The following is a 22,517-nucleotide window of genomic DNA, read 5'->3' as shown; positions in this document are numbered from 1 at the left end:
ATATATATATATATATATATATATATATATACACACACTTCGGCACTCAGTGGGGCCAGCACCACAGGTGCTGCTTATCGACCGCTCAGAGCGGTTGTGTGATCACTAGATTCCCTGCCTGGGTCTCCCTGTGTTGTCTCTCCTCTCCAGCGTCTGAATCGCTGACAGGAATGGCTGCCGGCGTTCTGTGGGGAGGAGGGGACCGTGGGCGTGCCCAAGAAAAGTGCGGGAATCTAGTGCCCCAGTGTACTGAGTGAGGAGGGAGGAGGATACTAATGTATGCTCCAGCCCTCAGCGCTGACGATCTGTGCAGCGTCCCGCCCTTCCCCTGACTGGCAGGCCTGTGGGCGGGAATATACGACACTAGGCCGCAGAAGCCGGGGACTAAAGTTATAAGCGCGGCCGGCAATAAGCGCGGCCGCGCGGTAGTCCCCGGCGCACTAACACACCCAGCAGTGCTGCGGTGTGTATGGCACAAGCGCTCCATGCGCGGTAGTCCCCGGCGCACTAACACACCCAGCAGTGCTGCAATGTGTCTGGCACAAGCGCTCCATGCGCGGTAGTCCCCGGCGCACTAACACACCCAGCAGTGCTGTAATGTGTATGGCACAAGCGCTCCATGCGCGGTTCCCACGGGGACACAGAGTACCTCATAGTAGCAGGGCCTTGTCCCTGAAGATACCCAGCTCCTATCCAGCAGATTCCCAGGGGCTGCGGAGGGAGCACGGTCCCAGTGCCTGGAGACCGATCCGGATCCCACTTCACCCAGGGCCCATTAAGGGATGGGGAAGGAAAACAGCATGTGGCTCCTGCCTGTGTACCCGCAATGGGTACCTCAACCTTAACAACACCGCCGACAAAGTGGGGTGAGAAGGGAGCATGCTGGGGGCCCTGTTATGGGCCCTCTTTTCTTCCATCCGACCTAGTCAGCAGCTGCTGCTGACCAAGCTGTGGAGCTATGCGTGGATGTCTGCCTCCTTCGCACAAAGCATAAAAACTGAGGAGCCCGTGAGGCACGGGGGGTGTATAGGCAGAAGGGGAGGGGCTTTACACTTTTAGTGTAATACTTTGTGTGGCCTCTGGAGGCATAGCTATACACCCAATTGTCTGGGTTTCCCAATGGAGCGACAAAGAAAGGGTATACAGCCTTTCCGAACAGAGATTATATATATATATATATATATATATATATATATATATATATATATATATATATATATATATATATATATATATATATATATATATATATATATATATATATATATCGGCACCCTAGGGGGACCAACACCGGGTGACCGGTGTGGCTTACCAACCGCTAACGAGCGGAGTGTGTCCTCCAGATTCCCTGTCGTGGGTCACCCAGAGCTGCAGAGCTTTGCCGCTGAGTAGCATCCACCGGCAGAATGCTAAAAATGGCTGCTGGAGCTCTCAGGGGGGTGTGGAGCCGAGGGCGGCGCCAGCAAAGAGCGGGAATCTGGAGTCCCCAAGTGGTCAATGAGGGTGGGGGGAGACATGCAAAGATCCTCCAGCCCTCAGAGCCGACGTCACGTCGGTAATCCCGCCCTAACCCCTGCAGGCAGGCCTGGGGGCGGGATTTTGCTCGACTAGGCCGTGGCGAAGCCGGGGACTAAATTTAAGGCCGTGCCCGACAAGCAGGCACGGTCGGCGCGGAAGTCCGCCGAAAAAAACTGCGGACGGAACTACTGCGGCTTCCGGGGAGAAGGAGCGACCTCCCTCCCTGTACAGTCCACACATGGGGACACACAGTACCTTCAAGTTGCAGGGCCCAGTCCCTGGGGGTGAAGAAGCTCCGGACCGGCAGGTTCCACCAGGGGCTGCGGATGGAGCACGGTCCCAGCACGTGGATGACCGCTTAGGATCCCACTTCTCCCAGAGCCGCAGAAGGGATGGTGAAGGAGACGGCATGTGGCTCCAGCCTCTGTACCCGCAATGGGTACCTCAACCTTAACAACACCGCCGACATAGTGGGGTGAGAAGGGAGCATGCCGGCGGCCCCATCAGGGTCCTCTTTTCTTCCATCCGTCATAACTATGTATGAGAATGCATGAGTGGATGTGTGCCTCCTTCCACACAAAGCATAAAACTGAGGAGCCCGTGATCCACGGGAAAGTGTATAGGCAGAGGGGAGGGGTTACACTTTTTTAAAAGTGTAATACTTTGTGTGGCCTCCAGAGGCAGAAGCTATACACCCAATTGTCTGGGTCTCCCAATGGAGCGACAAAGAAAACCCTAGTATATGCCCTTATTATCTCCTGCCTGGATTATTGCAATCTCCTGCTCTGTGGCCTCCCTTCTAACAGTCTCGCACCCCTACAATCTATTCTAAACTATGCTGCCCAGCTAATCCACCTGTCCCCTTGCTACTCCCCGACCTTTCCCCTCTGCCAATCCCTTCACTGGCTTCCCATTGCCCAACGACTCCAGTTCAAAACCCTAACCATGACATACAAAGCCATCCACAACCTGTCTCCTCCCTACATCTGTGACCTAGTCTCCCGCTACTTACCTGCACGTAACCTTCGATCCTAACAAGATCTCCTCTGATCCCCTCATCTCCTCTTCCCATCACCGCATCCAAGATTTCTCCCGTGCCTCCCCCATACTCTGGAATGCTCTGCCTCAACACATCAGACTCTCACCGACCTTGACAAGCTTCAAAAGGAACCTGAAGACCCACCTCTTCCGACAAGCCTACAACCTGCCGTACAACTCCCTCAGTCTGATACAGCACCGCATAATCAGCTCTACCCTCACCTACTGTATCCCCACTCATACCTTGTAGACTGTGAGCCTTCGCAGGCAGGGACCTCTATCCTCCTGTACCTGTCTGTGCCTTGTATTGTTTATGATTATTGTACTTGGCAATATTATGTATACCCTTCACATATAAAGCACCATGGAATTGATGGCGCTATAATAATAAATAACAAATAATAATAATGTCCAATTTTATTATATATTTTTTTCCATGCTCAGATATGCTACCACAGAATTGTTATACAAGAATGTGTATAAACTGCAATAAAAATCCACTAGAAATAAAAGTCAGCACCACTTACCTGGACACCTGGCTTGGCAGGTATGTTCTTGCCAGGAAGGCCGCCTCGGGCAGACGACCAGTGGAGATCAGAAGCTCCAGGCATGTGTCTATTCTGGGAATGATAAAGTAAGGATTGTGACAACTCTGATTAGTGGAAAACAAAATCTCCAACATGACAGAAAGGTCTAATAATTTACAGGGGCAGGATTATTCTGCAGGCACTTACTTCCCCAATAAAAAGTAGCTCAAGAATGCCACATTGTTCTTGCCATCTCGCTCCGCGCCCTCTGCCAGCTTGTTCACCATGGAGGAGTTTCCTGAAGACGTAGCTAATAGTAATAGCCCCCCATAGTCCTGAGCGTTGTGCAGACACTCCTGGGCCAGGCCAAACTGGCATTTGCTGATCGCCAATTCAGCCAGCTGCTTCCACTTCTGTTCAGACTACAGAAAGAAAAAAAGAAGGTAAAATTACTATTCACACATATTGCTAAAGAGCAAAAAATGAGAAGAAACACACCCATAAAACAACAGTTATATCAGACAGCCGTATCTTCCTATCCACTGCAGGAAATATCTGACAACATATCTCTACTATTTCAGAACAAACTTGGAAACGATTAACCTCCTCCTGCTCCAAGACAGAACCTGCCACTAACAGCAGTGACTGGAGCTAGCTCTGATCGCTGCCATATACCCATTTTAATCTCTGACAGTTGAAGTTAACTGGTGCGATATCCAGCTATCCATCACTCCTCCCTGGTGACGCAACCGCAGGCTGCCGAGAAGTTGCTATGGCACACTGACACAGGAGTTTGAGTTTTACTATACACTATAATACTCAAGTTAACCCCTTCACGACCGGCTGATTTTGCGCTTTCCGTTTTTTTAGGGTTTTTCGCCTTCCTTCTTCAGAGAGCCGTACCGTAGGTTTTTTATTTTTCAGTAAATCTGGTCATATAAGGGCTCATTTTTTTGCGCAAATGGTGGCATCAGAAATGGTGTGAAATTTGGTACCCTTGAGGTGTTTCTTCAGGTTTGGAAACAGATAATAGTCGGAGGGAGGTAGCCAAAGACTTATCAGCAGCCCCTTGTATAATATATTAAGAGGGTAAAAACCTTTATGGGAGTGCTTCTTTAGGCAAACAAATGCTGGGAGGTTGAAATCCCCAAAAGGGATTAAAAAATTAAGAGAAAACTAAAAAAAAACTCTTGGTAAAACGGGAAAACCCCCCCCCCAAAAAACACACAAAAATGGTCTTCATCCTTAATAGGTGAAAGTGGTTATGCAAGATAAGAAAAAACATGGCTGCAGTTCTGCAAGATCAGCACCACACCAGTCAAAATGTTACATCTAGTACTGCAGGTTGCGGCCTCTATTGTGAATGGAGCTCAGCAACAGTGCCACACAATGTGGAAGGGGGCAGTGATATTTTTGTAAGAAAGCTATGGTTTTTAAGTTTGGGACAGCCTGGGGTGTCATACTAGGGCATATGCTAAAGCCTCTTTCCTATCGAGGTATATTGATGTGGAATTAGCCAGAGCAGAGAGCTGCTACAGTGTATGCCATGGTCTCTCCTATAGTTGAATAAAGTGGAACCTCGCTTAACGAGAAACCCACTTAACGAGAATTTCGCTTAAGCAAAGCTTTCTGTAAATTTGTAACCCGCTTTAAGAAAAAGCTTTGCTGGACAAGCAAAATCCTCACTGCACACACTTCCGGTTCCGTACATCCACTGCGCTCTGACCCGCACTTGCAGTCGACACAAACACACACAAGCACGCACAAACACACATGCATGCACACACATATACAGTATTATGCTCACCTTACCTTACACCGCCGGCCTCATGGTTCTTGTAGTTCCCGGGTACATCGCGACGTCCTCGCGGCGAACTACAAGTACCATGAGGCCGGCGGTGGAACGGAAGGTAAGGTGAGCATATAATATGTGCGTGTGCATGCGTGCTTGTCTGTTTGTGCATGTGTGGAATGGCACAATAGGGGACCAGGATGGGACATTTAACAAGTTGTGGAACAAATTATCTGCATTGCAATGATTTCCTATGGGAAATCTTGCTCTGCTGAACGAGTAACTTGGTTAACAAGCACACTCCCCGAACGGATTGTTCTCGTTAAGCAAGGTTCCACTGTACTCTGTAAAGTCACATTTCTCCAGTGACAATATATACAGCTGCCACCAGCATCCGACAGAGACAGCAGCTGATTACCACAAGGTCTCGGATTAAGTGGCACAAGGTAAAGAGTAAGAATCTGACAAAAATGGGAAGATAACTGTAGTATGAATGTGATGATGAGGAGGCACGGGAATTTAAGTGTAAGGTGTGTGAATCGAGTACCTACATATCTTACAGAATGAGACAATACCGATCACGTTACCTCGGCCTCCACTGCCAGCTGATAAGCAATTTTCAGTTCTCCCAGCTGCAGTGCCAGCTCAAAGCGATGCTCCGGATCTGTGGACACCGCCAGCGCTTGTTGTTTGAAGCCCTACAAACAGAACGCCATATATCGTCACACACTGAATGCCACCACATACAAGGCGAGACATTAGAAACGTCCTTACTTGCTTCTCCAGAAAGTGGGCAACACGTGTCCTCTGCTCTTTGGGGATGGTTGGGATTACTTTGTCTGCCATGCTGAAGTCTCGCCTCATTACAGCCGTCTGATACTCCAGAACCGACACCAGCAGAGAGTAGCTGACAATGTTCAGTTCCTTGTCTCCCAGGTACAGGCGATTGTCTTTAGGTATGTACCCCAGCAGGTACATGGTTCTACAGGGGAGAGAATACAAGGTGGTGGGCACGGAGAAGCCCGAAGCAGGCACTGCACATACAGTGATCTCTAGCTAATGGCCGATGGTCCATAGTGTTCACCTGACCAACTACCGGAGATAACAAACCAAACCATTCTGATACATTTTATTCATTGCTCCAGGTATAGCTGGGTGACAGATCCAACACTGAGCTCGTCTAAAATAAGACAATTATATGCAAGGAATCACTGTGCAATTGTTTAGTTAAAGGAATCCAGCCAGATAGGCAGCACGGTGGCTCAGTGGTTAGCACTGCAGTCTTGCAGCGCTGCGGTCCTGGGTTCAATTCCCACCAAGGACAACATCGGCAAGGAGTTTGTATGTTCTCCCCGTGTATGCGTGGGTTTCCTCCGGGTTCTCCGGTTTCCTCCCACAGTCCAAAAACATACTCATAGGGAATTTAGATTGTGAGCCCCAATGGGGACAGTGTTGCCAATGTATGTAAAGCGCTGTGGAATTAATAGCGCTATATAAATGAATAAACATTATTATTATTATATAAAGTTACTCCTGAATTACAGGAAGGGCCTTTATCTGCCATACACTTATTTTTAGGTCTGAAAAAAAGAGAATTTTGTTACTTACCGTAAATTCTTTTTCTTATAGTTCCGTATTGGGAGACCCAGACCATGGGTGTTTAGCTTTTGCCTCCGGAGGACACACAAAGTACTAAACTTAAAAGTGTAGCTCCTCCCTCTGAGCTTATACACCCTTTGGTAGCCAGTCCTAGCCAGTTTAGTGCAAAAGCTGAAGGAGAATAGCCACCCACAAGTAGAACCGAGTAAGAACCGGAACAACCGGAGACTCTGTCCACGACAACAGCCGGTGATAACACACGGAACAAGAAAATTGCCAACAGGCAACAGGGAGGGTGCTGGGTCTCCCAATACGGAACTATAAGAAAAAGAATTTACGGTAAGTAACAAAATTCTCTTTTTCTTTATCGTTCCTTTGGGAGACCCAGACCATGGGACGTTCCAAAGCTGTCCCTGGGTGGGAATAAACAGAAAAAACTAAGAAGTAGGAGGAGCCTAACTTCACAAGTGGGCGACAGCCGCCTGAAGGATGCGTCTGCCCAAGCTCGCATCTGCCGAAGCATGAGCATGCACTTGGTAGTGCTTCGAAAAGGTATGCAGGCTAGTCCAAGTGGCAGACTGACAGACTTGTTGAGCCGTAGCATGGTGCCTAAAAGCCCAAGAGGCACCGACAGCTCTGGTCGAGTGTGCTTTGATCCCCGGCGGGGGAGGCACCTGAGTACTCTGGTAGGCGTCCGAAATGGTCGATCGAATCCAACGGGCCAAGGTCGGCTTAGAAGCAAAGAGACCCTTGCGCCGCCCTGTGGTTAGCACAAAAAGAAAGGTGCACCGCCTAAGCACAGCGGTGCGAGACACATAAATCCGGAGAGCACGCACCAGATCTAGAGTATGCAGCGCTTTCTCAAAGCGATGAACAGGGGCCGGACAGAAGGAAGGCAAGGAAATATCCTGGTTAAGGTGGACGGGAGAGACCACCTTAGGAGGTCGGACGGAGAACTACCTTGTCTTGGTGAAAAACCAAAAAAGGTGACTCCGAGGAGAGCGCAGCCAAATCAGAGACTCTCCTGAGAGAAGTTATGGCAACTAGAAAGGCCACCTTTTGAGAAAGACGATACAAAGAAACCTCCCTAAGGGGCTCGAAAGGGGGTTTCTGCAATACCGTGAGGACCAAGTTAAGGTCCCAGAGATCCAAGGGCCGCCGATAAGGCGGAATGATGTGAGACGCACCTTGCATGAAGGTGCGGACCTGAGCCAGCCGGGCGAGACGCCGCTGGAAAAGCACTGAGAGCTGAGACTTGTCCCTTGAGAGAGTTGAGGGATAGTCCTAGCTGCAGACCGGACTGTAAAAAAGACAGAAGGGTCGGCAACGAGAATGGCCAAGGAGAATGGCCGGAAGAGCGACACCAGGACAGGAAAAATTTTCCAAGTCCTGTGATAGATCTTGACGGAGGAAGACTTACGGGCCAGAGTCATAGTGGAGATGACTTCAGGAGGAATACCAGAAGCCGTCAAAATCCAGGACTCAAGAGCCACGCCGTCAATTTGAGTGCCGCATAATTCGGGCGGAAAAACGGACCTTGCGAGAGCAGGTCTGGAGGGTCCGGAAGATGCCACGGCATCTGCACGGTCAGTTGGAGCAGGTCCGGATACCAAGCTCGCCTGGGCCAGTCCGGTGCAATGAGGATGACTCGACGGCCCTCCATTCTGATCTTGCGCAGGACTCTGGCTAGAGGGGGAAACACGTAGGACAGACGAAACTGGGACCAGTCTTGAACCAGAGCGTCCGCGGCGAAGGCCTGAGGATCGTGGGAGCGAGCCACGTAAACCGGAACCTTGTTGTTGTGACGGGATGCCATTAGGTCCACGTCCGGAGTGCCCCACATGCGGCAGATTGACTGAAACACTGCCGGGTGCAGGGACCACTCGCCACCGTCCACGGATTGACGTCTGAGATAATCTGCCTCCCAGTTTTCTACGCCAGGGATGTGGACTGCGGATATGGTGGACTTGGAGTCCTCCGCCCATTGAAGAATGGGACCTCCAACATTGCCAGGCGGCTGCGTGTCCCGCCTTGGTGATTGATGTAGGCAACCGCTGTCGCGTTGTCTGACTGGACTCGAATGTGCCTGCCCGCCAACAGGTGGTGAAAGGCTAGGAGAGCTAGAAGCACAGCTCTGGTTTCCAGCACATTGATTGAAAGGGCTGACTCGGACAGAGTCCAAGTGCCCTGTGCTCTGTGGTGGTGATGTACCGCTTCCCCAGCCGGATAAGCTGGCATCCGTGGTGAGAATCACCCAGGACGGAGTCAGGAAGCAGCGCCCTTGGGACAGGGAGAGGGGTCGAAGCCACCACTGAAGAGAGCTCCTGGTCCGTGGCGACAGAGCCACTAACCTCTGTAAGGAGGAAGGCCGCTTGTCCCAACAGCGGAGAATGTCCAGCTGCAGAGGACGCAGATGGAACTGGGCAAAGGGAACCGCCTCCATGGAGGCCACCATTTGACCCAGCACCTGCATCAGGCGCCTGAGTGAATAACGGCGGGGCCTCAGGACAGAGTGCACCGCTAGCCGGAGAGACTGCTGTTTGATTAAGGGCAACTTCACAAGTGCCGGCAAAGTCTCGAACTGCATCCCTAGGTACATGAGACTCTGGGTCGGAGTCAGAGTGGATTTGGGAAGATTGACAATCCACCCGAATTGGGCTAGGGTGGCGAGAGTGAGCGAAACACTCCGCTGACAGTCTGCGCTGGATGTACCCTTGACCAGAAGGTCGTCCAGATAAGGAAGCACTGCTAACCCCTGGAGGTGCAGGACCGCAATCACTGCCGCCATGACATTGGTGAATACCCGAGGGGCCGTGGCTAACCCGAAGGGGAGAGCCACGAATTGGAAATGATCCTCTCCTATCGCGAAACGTAACCAACGCTGATGTGACACTGCGATTGGCACATGTAGATAGGCATCTCTGATGTCGATGGACGCCAGGAACTCCCCTTGGGTCATAGAGGCAATGACTGATCGCAGAGACTCCATGCGAAAATGCCGCACCCGGACATGCTTGTTGAGAAGCTTGAGATCCAGGATGGGCCGGAAGGTACCGTCCTTTTTTGGAACTAGGAAGAGATTTGAGTAAAAACCTCTGAACCGTTCCTGAGCGGGAACTGGGACAATCACTCCGTTTGCCTGCAAGGACGCCACGGCCTGCGAGAAGGCAGCGGCCTTGGAGAAGGGGGGAGTTGAGAGAAAAAATCTGTTTGGAGGGCTGGAAGAGAATTCTATCCTGTAGCCGTGAGATATGATGTCTCTCACCCACTGAACGGAGACTTGCTTTAACCAAGCGTCGCCAAAGTGGGAGAGCCTGCCACCGACTAAGGACGTGGCTGGAGCGGGCCGAGAGTCATGAGGAAGCTGCCTTAGTGGCAGAACCTCCTGCGGACGCGCTTTTGGGCGCCAGTTGGATTTCTGATCCTTGGCTGAGTTAGCGGACGAGGCGGAAGGCTTAGGAGGATGACCAGTTGGAGGAACGAAACCTCGATTGATTCCTACCCTGGGCGGGTTTCCTGGTCTTGGTTTGTGACATGGAAGTACTCTTCCCGCCAGTAGCTTCTTTAATGATTTCATCCAGCTGTTCACCAAACAGCCGTGAACCAGCAAAAGGGAGCTCAGCAAGAAAATTCTTGGAAGAAGCATCTGCCTTCCACTCTCGAAGCCACAAAATCCTGCGGATAACAAGAGAATTAGCTGAAGCCACCGCAGTGCGGTGAGCAGCCTCTAGCATGGCAGACATGGCATAAGATGAAAAAGCTGAAGCCTGAGCAGTTAAGGTAACCATCTCAGGCATAGATTCCTTGGTGAGGGAATGCATCTCCTCTAGAGAAGCAGAGATGGCTTTGAGAGCCCACACTGCTGCAAAAGTCGGGGAAAACGCGGCCCCCGCAGCTTCATACACAGATTTGGCCAGAAGGTCAATCTGACGGTCAGTGGAATCCTTAAGTGAGGTGCCGTCAGCCACCGACACAACGGTCCGGGCTGAAAGCCTAGACACCGGAGGGTCTACCTTTGGGGAGTGAGACCACTCCTTGACCACCTCAGGTGGAAATGGAAACCGGTCATCAGAACCACGCTTTCTGAAAACTGGAGTGGTTAAAGAACACACTCTTCACTCTCTTAGGCGAGGTAAACTGATGTTTTTCTGCCAAAGAGAGTTGCTCCTCTGACACTGGCGGATTGAGATCCAGCACAGAATTAATAGAAGCAATCAAATCACTAAGATCTGAGTCACCCTCAGAGAAATCGATGGGATACATAGCCTCCGAGCCCCCAGTGAGGGCATCCTCCTCATCTTGAGAGTCAGCTCTTGAGACAGAGCCGTGGGATGGGGAGGGGGAGGAAACCCTGCGCCTTCTCTTAGAAGGACGGGGTCTGGGATCAGATGACGAATCCTCCGTGAGCTCCGATGGACGGAGGTCAGAGGATAGGAGTCCTCTGTCAAGAGTATTAGAGGCACCCTGTGAGGGAGGCTGATGCATATTCATCAAAGTCCTGGACAAAAGTCCCATGGACTCAGCAAATGACTGGGATATGGACCTAGAAAAGGACTCTACCCAGGCCGGGGGTTCAGTCACAGGTGCAGCAGCAGCCTGAGAGACCACTGGGGGTGAGACTCCAGGGTGTGGCACCGCCAAGTTAGAGCAGACATCACAATGTGGATAGGTGCTCGGCTCAGGCAGCAGGAGCTTACATGCAGTGCATGTAGAATAAAGCTTTGGAGCCTTGCTCCTTGTGTGAGACATGCTGCTGGAGTGGGGGCTTTGCAGAGAATGAACCCCAGGGAGAATATACAGAGGTCCACAACCGGAGACCGGCTGTGGCTTACCAGACCGCTGAGCGCGGTGTTGTGTGCCCTCCAGATCCCGAAACCCGGTCCCCCAGTCGCAGCACCTCAGCAGAGATGCAGAATGCAGGATGTCCCAGAGCAGAGTGAACTCTGCCTGAGAAGAGGGCGTTCCTATAAAAGAGCGGGAACTGGAGGGCTAGAGACCTGCAGGGAAGGAGGGACGCCCCAGCAATGGGGAGTGTCCCTCCCCTGTGTAGAACGGCCGCCGGGAGGAGCCGAACCTGTCCCTCTGCATGAGTGACAAGCGAGGGCAGGAAAATGAAACTAGGCCTCCGGCGAAGCCAGGGCCTAAATTTAAGCGGAGAGGCCGACAAGCAGGCACCATCGGCGCGGTTCTTAGGCAAAAGCTAGAGAACCCGCCGGAAAAGTTAAAACAATCACATACAGCATACTCTCCCCTTACAATAAAGAACCGGGACCCCCAACATAAACGTCTCCGGTACTTAGCTGCTGAGACGCAGGGCCATGTCCCTGGGCATGAGTGCTCCGGTCCAACAGAATCCTCAAGGGGCTGTGGATGGAGACCGGACTCCTGCCAGGCATGGAGACCATGCTGGCTCCCACTTCAAGCCAGAGCCCAGAAGGGATGGTGAAGGAGCGCGGCATGTAAGGCTGCAGCCTTGTAAATCAACCTTAACAACACCGCCGACACAGTGGGGTGAGAAGGGACATGCCGGGAGTCCAGACATGGACCCGCTTTTCTTCAAACTCTTAACAAAAGTCAAACAAATCAGATGAGACTGCATGTGTGGATGTATGCCTCCTGACACAAAGCAATAAAATGGCTAGGACTGGCTACCAGGGGGTGTATAAGCTCAGAGGGAGGAGCTACACTTTTAAGTGTAGTACTTTGTGTGTCCTCCGGAGGCAGAAGCTAAACACCCATGGTCTGGGTCTCCCAAAGGAACGATAAAGAAAAATCAAGTTATAAATCTGGTTTATGGTATAAAAATGTATCTGGGACTAGTCCGTAGGATGTTGATTTCCCCAGACCAGTCTGGCCTCGGATCTTTTAATCACGCTCAGGGACATGATGACATGCACTAAAAAAAAGAGAATTTTGTTTACTTACCGTAAATTCTTTTTCTTATAGTTCCGACATGGGAGACCCAGACCATGGGTGTATAGCTTCTGCCTCCGGAGGACACACAAAGTACTACACTAAAAAGTGTAGCTCCTCCCTCCGAGCATATACACCCCCTGGATAACCAAATCTAGCCAGTTTAGTGCAAAAGCTGAAGGAGGACATCCACCCACAAGTTGAGACAGAGCAAAACCCGGAACAACCGGAACCTCTGTCTACAACAACAGCCGGTGAAAACACACGGAACAAGAAAACTGGCAACAGGGAGGGTGCTGGGTCTCCCATGTCGGAACTATAAGAAAAAGAATTTACGGTAAGTAAACAAAATTCTCTTTTTCTTCATCGTTCCTTATGGGAGACCCAGACCATGGGACGTCTCAAAGCAGTCCATGGGTGGGAAATAAACAGAAAACTGAGAAGTAGGCAAAACCTAACTTCACAAATGGGCGACAGCCGCCTGAAGGATGCGTCTGCCCAAGCTCGCATCTGCCGAAGCATGAGCATGCACTTGGTAGTGCTTTGAAAAGGTGTGCAGACTAGACCAAGTGGCAGCCTGACAGACCTGCTGAGCCGTAGCCTGGTGCCTGAAAGCCCAAGAGGCACAGACAGCTCTGGTCGGGTGTGCCTTGATCCCCGGCGGGGGAGGCACCTGAGTACTCTGGTAGGCATCGGATATGGCCAACCTAATCCAACGAGCTAGGGTCGGTTTAGAAGCCGAGAGACCCTTGCGCTGACCTGTGGTCAGCACAAAAAGAGAGGTGCACCACCTAAGAGCGGCGGTGCGTGACACATAGATCCGGAGCGCCCGCACCAGATCTAAAGTATGCAATGCTTTCTCAAAGCGATGAACAGGGGCCGGACAAAGGGAAGGCAATGAAATGTCCTGGTTAAGGTGGAAAGGAGAGACCACCTTAGGAAGAAAGTCCGGAGTCGGACGGAGAACTACCTTGTCTTGGTGAAAAACCAAAAAAGGTGACTCCGAAGAGAGCGCGGCCAAATCAGAGACTCTCCTGAGAGAAGTTATGGCCACCAGAAAGACGACTTTCTGTGAAAGTCGAAACAAAGAAACTTCCCTAAGAGGCTCAAAGGGGGGTTTCTGTAAGGCCGTGAGGACCAGATTAAGGTCCCAGGGATCCAAAGGCCGCCGGTAAGGTGGAATGATGTGAGATGCGCCCTGCATGAAGGTGCGCACCTGAGCCAGTCGGGCGATACGCTGCTGAAAGAACACTGACAGAGCCGAGACCTGTCCCTTAAGAGAATTGAGGGATAGTCCTAGCTGCAGACCGGACTGTAGAAAGGACAGGATGGTTGGCAAGGAAAAAGGCCAAGGAGCATGGCCGGAAGAACGACACCAGGACAGGAAAATTCTCCAAGTCCTGTGGTAAATTTTTGCCGAGGAAGACTTCCGAGCCTGAGTCATAGTGGAGATGACTTCGGGAGGAATGCCGGAAGCAGTCAGGATCCAGGACTCAAGAGCCACGCCGTCAATCTGAGAGCCGCAGAATTCTGGCGGAAAAACGGACCTTGAGAGAGAAGGTCTGGGCGGTCCGGGAGACGCCACGGCACCTCTACGGACAGACGGAGCAGGTCTGGGTACCAAGCTCGCCTGGGCCAGTCTGGGGCGATGAGTATGACCCGACGGCCCTCCATTCTGATCTTGCGCAGGACTCTGGGCAAGAGAGCTAGAGGGGGAAACACGTAAGCCAGACGAAACTGGGACCAATCCTGAACCAGCGCGTCCGCTGCAAAGGCCTGAGGATCGTGGGAGCGAGCCACGTAAACCGGGACCTTGTTGTTGTGCCGGGATGCCATTAGATCCACTCCCGGAGTGCCCCACTTGCGGCAGATCGACCGGAACACTGCCTGATGCAGAGCCCACTCGCCGCTGTCCACGGTTTGACGGCTGAGATAATCTGCCTCCCAGTTTTCCACGCCTGGGATATGGACTGCGGATATGGTGGACTTGGAGTCCTCCGTCCACTGCAGGATGCGTTGAACCTCCAACATTGCCAGGCGGCTGCGAGTCCCGCCCTGGTGATTGATGTAGGCAACTGCTGTCGCGTTGTCTGACTGGACTCGAATGTGCTTGCCCGCCAACAGGTGGTGAAAGGCTACGAGAGCTAGGAGCACAGCTCTGATTTCCAGCACATTGATCGAGAGGACTGATTCGGACGGAGTCCAAATGCCCTGTGCTCGGTGGTGGAGAAATACTGCTCCCCAGCCGGAAAGACTGGCATCCGTGGTGAGGATCACCCAGGACGGGGTCAGAAAGGAGCGTCCCTGAGACAGAGAGAGAGGCCGAAGCCACCACTGAAGAGAGCTCCTGGCTTGTGGCGACAGAGCCACCAACCTGTGCAAGGAAGAAATCCGCTTGTCCCAACAGCGGAGAATGTCCAGCTGCAGAGGACGCAGTTGGAACGGGGCAAAGGGAACCGCTTCCATTGACGCCACCATCTGACCCAGCACCTGCATAAGGTGCCTGATGGAGTGACGGCGGGGCCTCAACAGAGAGCGCACCGCCAGATAGAGGGACTGCTGTTTGACTAAGGGCAGCTTGACAAGTGCCGGCAGAGTTTGGAATTGCATCCCTAGGTACGTGAGTTTTTGGGTCGGGGTCAGAGTGGACTTTGGCAGATTGACAAGCCACCCGAATTGAACAAGAGTGGCGAGAGTGAGCGAGACACTCCGCTGACAGTCTGCGCTGGATGAAGCCTTGACAAGAAGGTCGTCCAGGTAAGGAATTACTGCCAACCTCTGGAGGTGCAGGACCGCAACCACTGCTGCCATGACCTTGGTGAATACTCGAGGGGCAGTGGCTAACCCGAAGGGAGAGCCACGAATTGGAAATGTTCCTCTCCGAGTGCAAAACGTAGCCAACGCTGGTGTGAAACTGCAATTGGCACATGCAGATAGGCATCTCTGATGTCGATGGATGCCAGGAAATCTCCTTGGGTCATTGAGGCAATGACTGACCGCAGAGACTCCATGCGAAAATGCCGCACCTGAACATGCTTGTTGAGAAGCTTGAGATCCAGGATGGGCCGGAAGGAACCGTCCTTTTTGGGGACTAGGAAGAGATTTGAATAGAAACCTCTGAACCGTTCCCTGGCGGGAACCGGCACAATTACTCCGTTGGACTGCAAGGATGCCACGGCCTGAGAGAAGGCGGCGGCCTTGGAGCAGGGGGGAGTTGACAGAAAAAAATCTGTTTGGCGGGCTGGAAGAGAACTCTATCCTGTTGCCGTGGGAGATGATATCCCGCACCCACTGGTCGGAAACGTGTTGAAACCACACGTCGCCAAAGTGGGAGAGCCTGCCACCGACCAAGGACGTTGCTGGCTCGGCCAGATAGTCAAGAGGAGGCTGCCTTGGTGGCAGCAGCTCCTGCGGACCCTTGTGGACGCGGCTTCTTGCGCCAGGTGGGCTTCTGGTCCTTGGCCAAGCTAGTGGACGAGGCCGAGGGCTTAGAGGATGACCAGTTAGAGGAACGAAAGGAACGAAACCTCGACTGGTTCCTGCCCTGGACAGGTTTCCTGGCTTTAGTCTGTGGCAAGGAAGTACTCTTCCCGCCAGTAGCCTCCTTAATAATTTCATCCAGCTGTTCACCGAACAGCCTGGACCCAGCAAATGGGAGCCCAGCAAGGTACTTCTTTGAGGAAGCATCCGCCTTCCACTCACGAAGCCACAAGATCCTGCGGATAGCGAGGGAATTGGCGGAGGCCACCGCAGTGCGGTGAGAGGCCTCCAGCATGGCAGACATGGCGTAGGCTGAAAAGGCTGAAGCCTGGGAAGTTAAAGCAACTAATTCAGGCATAGAGTCTTTAGTGAGGGTATGCATCTCCTCCAGAGAAGCAGAGATGGCTTTGAGAGCCCACACTGCTGCAAAAGATGGGGAGAACGAGGCCCCTGTCGCCTCATAGACAGACTTGGCCAGGAGGTCAACCTGGCAGTCAGTGGGATCCTTGAGTGAGGTGCCATCAGCCACAGATACAACTGTCCGGGCTGAGAGTCTAGACACCGGAGGGTGAGGGTGAGAGAGAGCCCACTCCTTGACCACCTCTGGTGGAAAAGGAAAACTGTCATCAGAACCACGCTTAGGAAAGCGTTTGTCAGGACAGGCTCTGGGCTTGGACACAGTGGTCTGAAAACTGGAGTGGTTAAAGAACACACTCCTTGGTCTCTTAGGCAAAGTAAACTGGTGCTTTTCTGCCAGAGAGGGTTGTTCCTCTGATACTGGCGGATTGAGGTCCAGAACAGTATTAATGGACGCAATCAAATCACTAACATCTGCATCTCCCTCAGTCAGATCAATGGGGCACATAGAGGTAGCGTCCGAGCCCCCAGTAAAGACATCCTCCTCGTCCTGCGAATCGGCTCGTGAATCGGAGCCGCTGGACGAGGAAGGAGAGGGGTCCCTGCGTTTCCTTTTAGGAGGACGGGGTCTGGGAGCAGATGAAGAATCCTCTGTGAGCTCTGGAGAGCGAGCCGAAGCAGCAGAGGCACCCTGTGAAGGGGGCTGATGCATGCTCAGCAGAGTCCGGGACAGCTCTCCCATGGAGTCAGCAAAGGACTGGGAGATAGACTTAGTAAACAATTCTACCCAAGCCGGGGGTTCAGCCACCGGGGCCGGAGCAGCCTTAGGGACCACTGGGGAGACTCCAGGCTGAGGCACCACCATGTTAGAGCAGGCATCACAATGAGGATATGTGCTCGGTTCAGGCAGTACGAGCTTACATGCAGTGCATATTGAGTACAGCCTTGCAGCCTTGCTCCTAGTGTGAGACATGCTGCTGAGGTGGGGGCTCTGCAGTAAGAACACACTCCTTCAGAATGACCCCCAGAGAGTGTATAATAAAGTCCACAACCAGAGGTTGTGGCTTACCAGACCGATTTGTGTGCCCTCCGGATCCAACAACTCAGACCCCCAGACAGGTTGCAGAGATGCAGCAGCCAGCGCCGATCAGTGTGAGAACGCTGATAAAATGGCGCCGGAGTGAGGAGGGGGGGCGGGGCCTAGTCCAAGAGCGGGAACCGGAGGGCCAAGGGGATATACAGGGGAGGGAAACATCTCCTCAGAGAGGAGTGTCCTCCCCTCTGCTGAACGGCCGGTGGGCGGCGCCGCACTGTCCCTCTGCCTTACTGACATGCAGGGGCAGTGAAACCGAAAGTAGGCCGCAGCTGAAGCCGGGGACTAAATTTTACAGTGCGGCCGGCGAGCAGGCACCCTCGGCGCGGTTCTCAGGGGAAACCCAGAGAACCGGCCGGAAATGTCACCAAAATAACTAACACACTCTCCCCAAAAATAAAAAATGCAAGGGACCCCCTGACAATAACGTCTCAATACTTAGCTTGAGAGACGCAGGGCCAGGTCCCTGAGGGATGAGTGCTCCGTCCGGCAGGGTCCTGAGAGGGCTGCGGATGGAGACCGGTCTCCTGCAAAGCAGTGAGAACCGTGCTGGCTCCCACTTCAAGCCAGAGCCCGAGGGATGGTGAAGGAGCGCGGCATGTAAAGGCTCCAGCCTTGAAATCAACCTTAACAGCACCGCCGACACAGTGGGGTGAGAAGGGACATGCCGGGGGTCCAGCTTGGACCCACTTTTCTTCCAACTCTTTAAAATCAAAAATCAGATGAAAATGCATGTGTGATCCTCCTGAACACAAAGCATTGAACTGGCTAGATTTGGTTATCCAGGGGGTGTATATGCTCGGAGGGAGGAGCTACACTTTTTATTGTAGTACTTTGTGTGTCCTCCGGAGGCATAAGCTATACACCCATGGTCTGGGTCTCCCATAAGGAACGATGAAGAAAGAAGATGTTACCATCGAGGCTCAGGCATGAAGACAGGAGGCCACTCACTGGCTTATCCAGCGCACTGTGCATGCCCACATGAGTATTAGTGATACCGAGCCCGCTATGCAGCTAGCTGAGTGAAATGGGATCGGTGTCACTAATGCCCTTCTGGGTACGAGCAGTGTTTCTTCGAAGCCACAGCATAAACCCGGCCTCATTATGCATGGCCAGAAGACAGAACATCCCGCTAATCATAAGAGTCGCAGGGGACGTCACCTTTGTAGTGGATATTATCATGCCACCCTGGGTGTAATTACAAGATCTGAGACTAGTCTGAGGGAATCAAAATGCCACCAGACTGGTCCAGGCTATTTTGTAAGTCACAAACCAAATTTACACTGCAGGAGGCGTGTAGGCACACGTTACACACCCTCATTCCATTATTGAAGCCATTTAGCGGAACCGGATTTCACCCCTTGCACATTAGGTGCTTCCTTATCTTATCCATCCACTATCAACAATAGGATACATACTGGCAGAGTCCTGTTCCTTTAGAATCCCAGAGCCAATTGGTGCGACTTTAATATTATCCTCTATATATGTGATGTTCTTCCATTCCATATACTGAACTATTTCATAAGCCACGTAGTGCCTTATAATCCTACCATATGGTGTCTATCACTTCCATATACTACTCTTGCAGGGTATATACTGACAACGTTCCTCTTGAATCTCGGAATTCAAACAGTGGTATTTGAATATTTCCATAACATATGTGATGTTCCTTTACTTCATATATCGAATATCTCCATAAGTGAAGTGAATTTAATCCACGGGGTCCTCTGGCATTTTCTTCTTTTGGCCTACCTTGTATTACAGTTCCCTTCATTTGAAGTTTTGCTCTACACTACCAATATTGGATAAGTCCAGTCAGACGAAGGCCAGTAGGCCGAAACCTCGATTTTGTTGTGGACGATTCTATGTACAGCACTTTTGAAAAAATTTTCAACAAAATAAAAAAATGAACATAGCATAATTACAGTCGCTTTCCTTTGTTTGGGGTCGTTAGTGTGCCGGAATGCTCTCATCAGTACAAACCAAATTTAGACACTTGATTTTTCAGACATAATAAAGGGCCGTCCTGGGACAGGCTAATAAGTTATGATGGAGGATTAGGACAAGCTGGGGACAGCTCACAAGTTCCTACTCAATAAAAATCAGCAAAAACATGACAAATGTTAGATGACATTTTTTTTATATTATGGAAGCCTTTGGCTGTCATAGGCCACTCTAAGCCGTACATCAGAGCCTTCTGTATACTGCAATGAAAATGTGACTGCTCCGGGACAGTGCACCAAAAGACGTCATCACTCACCTGTCCAAATGTGCAATGGTAACAATTTCTCCTCCTACATAATAGTTGAGTCTGTTCACGGTGCTGGTGTAGATGAAACAGTCTCCAACCCAGAGACCGGTTTTCACAATCTCCTGAATTTCACCAAGAACCTGAGGTGACAAAGAAAAAATAAAAATCAGACAAATACAGCCTTATTGATCAGGAACCTTTTAAGAACTGCCTAAGTGGTGGTGATGTGCCCGTTGTGCCCCCCTCCTATATGCCACCAGGACTGCGCTCTCAGGACCACCTGAGGTGGTGCTTTTCCATCATCTTGTCAGGAAGGCAGAGGACAATCAGATATACACTGCTTTAGCAAGGGGTCATGCCTGGGAAAGTTCTTTTTGCTCTATGTCACCACTATAAATTTACCATCTCTGCTTACCTCAAAAGCATCTTCTATGCCATCCTCAGAAACGCCTTCATGAGTCTCCTGGGCAGTGGCTACCTTCTCGGAGAGGTATTTGAGGATAAAGAAGGATTCTTCGGTAGCAATGCACACCAGCTCTCCGGAGTCCGACCAGAAAATCTGACAAACCATGAAAATGGTCAAAGGGTAAGAAATAATGGATGCTGGAAATGAGGAACTCAGCAATAGCCACATTAAAGTTTCACAATCATAATAACTTACATGTTTCGGCTGAATTTCTATCCTCCGGATGAGCTCTGTGTTCTCCCAATCATAGAAGGCCAAACCGTTAACAGATCGCACACCAAGTAAAAATCCTCCATAGACGCCTGAGGTTAGAGGGGACACTTATAAAACTCTGGGACTGAACTGGTCATCATAAAGAAAAGCAAGATCTGGTAGAATCAATCACTTGCATTAACTTTCAATTTGGTTTAAAAAAGGACCAGTCACCAATTTTAGTATGGCCACACCAGGGAATTCAGAAGCTGCAAAGCCAATATCACCTCTCTGTTCTGGACACATTTTCTTGTAAAATTTGTAAGTTAATGTTCACTAATATAAAGGGACATCAGCGGAGATTAGTATCTGGGGGCAGTCACTAACGGGGGAAAAAAAACATGACCCCAGAGAAGCTTAGAAAAGGCTTTCTCTGTGTGAGACATGTAATGACTAACCACAGCCCTGCTCTCCTCATCACCCACACCTACTTAAATTACAAGCAGGGAGGGAAGTAGAGCAGAGTTGTGTTCCTTTACAAACACCTCTGCAACTCTCATTTCATGGCAGTTAGTGTGGAGCAAGGTTTGTTACAGCATTCACACAGAGAAAGCCTGTTCTAAACTGCAATAGGGGCGTGATTTTTTTTTTCCCGGCATGATACGGCTTGTCAATGTTATGCAGGGGACAAAGTAATCACACCCAGAGGTGAATCTTTGTTAAATCCCCGGAGGACTAAACAAAAACTAGCAACTCTGCAATGTATTAATGGAGATGAAAAATTAGAAACTACAATTTTACTACTACTAAGCTCTGCAGCAACTATTCCAATAATGCTCTATTCTAATGCTGGCCATACACAAGACTTTGTGAAAACGTGGCAGATCACTCCGGTAGACCGTAAAAAATATACACACATCTTCAAACAGAAAAATTCCAACCTGACAGATTAAGTAAGACCCTGGAAGAAAAGTATACAGTAGACAGAAGTCTGTCATCAGCCATGGCGAACAATCGATTGTTAATTATTCATTTGTGTAAAGGGTGCTTTACACGAGACGACGGATCGTGCGATGCATCGTCGGGGTCACGGTTTTCGTGACGCACATCCGGCATCATACACTACGTCATCTCGTGTGGAACCTCTGAGCGACGCAGTATCGCTCACAAATCGTGAGTCGTGTACACGTCGCTCAGTTTCATAATATCATTTATTTTTCCTTGTGCCAGTTGTTCATCGTTCCCGTGGCAGCACATGTCGCTCAGTGTGACACCACGGGAGCGATGAACTCTGCTTACCTGTGTCCCACGGCTCCCGCCAGATATGCTGAAGGAAGGAGGTGGGCAGGATGTTTACGTCCCACTCATCTCCGCTTCTATTGGCCGGCGGCTGTGTGACGTCACTGTGACGCCGAACGTCCCTCCCCATTCAGGAAGTGGACATTCGCCGCCCACAGCAGGTAAGTACGTGTGACGGGGGTTTAACGACTTTGTGCGACACGGGTAGCGATTTGCCCGTGATGCACAAATGCCGGGGGCGGGTACGATCGATTGTGAAATCGCACAATCGGTTGTCCCGTGTAAAGCAGGCTTAACAGTGAGACATATAATTGAAAATCGTCAACATCTAGTCTATACACAACATATCCCAGAAAACTCACCCTCTGCCCCGAAGTCTGGCTTGAAGCTCTTTTTCTCTTTGAAGTTTTTGAAAATCTTCACCAAGCTGCTGCTCTCCCGGATGGCATACCTGCAGGTAAGGCAGGAGTCAATAAGGAGGCTAACATTAAGCACAATGACATTAAAGGGGTCTTCTAGTTAAAACAAGTTATCAACTGACCCACCGATAGGCGATACCTTACTTACCACTAGGTGTCCTATCCCTGGGACCTTCACCAATCCATCTAATCAGGGAATGTTTATCCACGATAGGGAACAGTTATATTTGTTACATGATAGCGGGACAGGTCAGACGCCCAACTGCTTCTATTCATTCTCTATGGGGCTGACGGAAAAAGCTGAGCACAGCGCATAGCAGCTCTATAAGGCTGCTTTCACACATCAGTTTTCTTGCCATCAGGCACAATCTGGCAAAAACATGAAAAAACGGATCTGTCGTATGTTGCCGCCGGATCCATTTTTTCTCCCATAGACTTTCGTTAGCGCCGGATTGCCTTGCGTTTCATTCGTTTTTCGCCAGGTCCGGGAAAATTTACTTGTCCGGCAGCCGGATGAAACGTTGAAGTGAACGTTTTTGTGTCCGGCCAAAAAAAACGGATCGCGCCGTTATA

The 22,517-nt window shown here is 50.9% G+C and overlaps 1 protein-coding gene across 1 annotated transcript in view; it reads right to left on the bottom strand.

Moving 5' to 3' along the window:
* COPB2 (coat protein complex I subunit beta 2) overlaps window positions 1–22,517 on the bottom strand; it is a 78,699-nt gene that overhangs the window by 12,948 nt on the left and 43,234 nt on the right. The window contains exons 11-18 of the mRNA XM_075340930.1: window positions 21,888–21,976; window positions 20,230–20,336; window positions 19,984–20,127; window positions 19,578–19,708; window positions 5,650–5,857; window positions 5,463–5,573; window positions 3,291–3,505; window positions 3,084–3,176 (exon numbers count right to left, since the gene is read on the bottom strand). Of these exons, the coding sequence (XP_075197045.1) occupies window positions 3,084–3,176; window positions 3,291–3,505; window positions 5,463–5,573; window positions 5,650–5,857; window positions 19,578–19,708; window positions 19,984–20,127; window positions 20,230–20,336; window positions 21,888–21,976 (1,098 nt within the window). The remainder of the gene's footprint in view (window positions 1–3,083; window positions 3,177–3,290; window positions 3,506–5,462; window positions 5,574–5,649; window positions 5,858–19,577; window positions 19,709–19,983; window positions 20,128–20,229; window positions 20,337–21,887; window positions 21,977–22,517) is intronic.

This window comes from Anomaloglossus baeobatrachus, chromosome 3, assembly GCF_048569485.1.
Source record: "Anomaloglossus baeobatrachus isolate aAnoBae1 chromosome 3, aAnoBae1.hap1, whole genome shotgun sequence".
Classification (NCBI taxonomy): Eukaryota; Metazoa; Chordata; class Amphibia; order Anura; family Aromobatidae; genus Anomaloglossus; species Anomaloglossus baeobatrachus.
The sequence above is the reverse complement of the archived record's forward strand: the minus strand, read 5'-3'. Positions and strand labels throughout refer to the sequence as shown.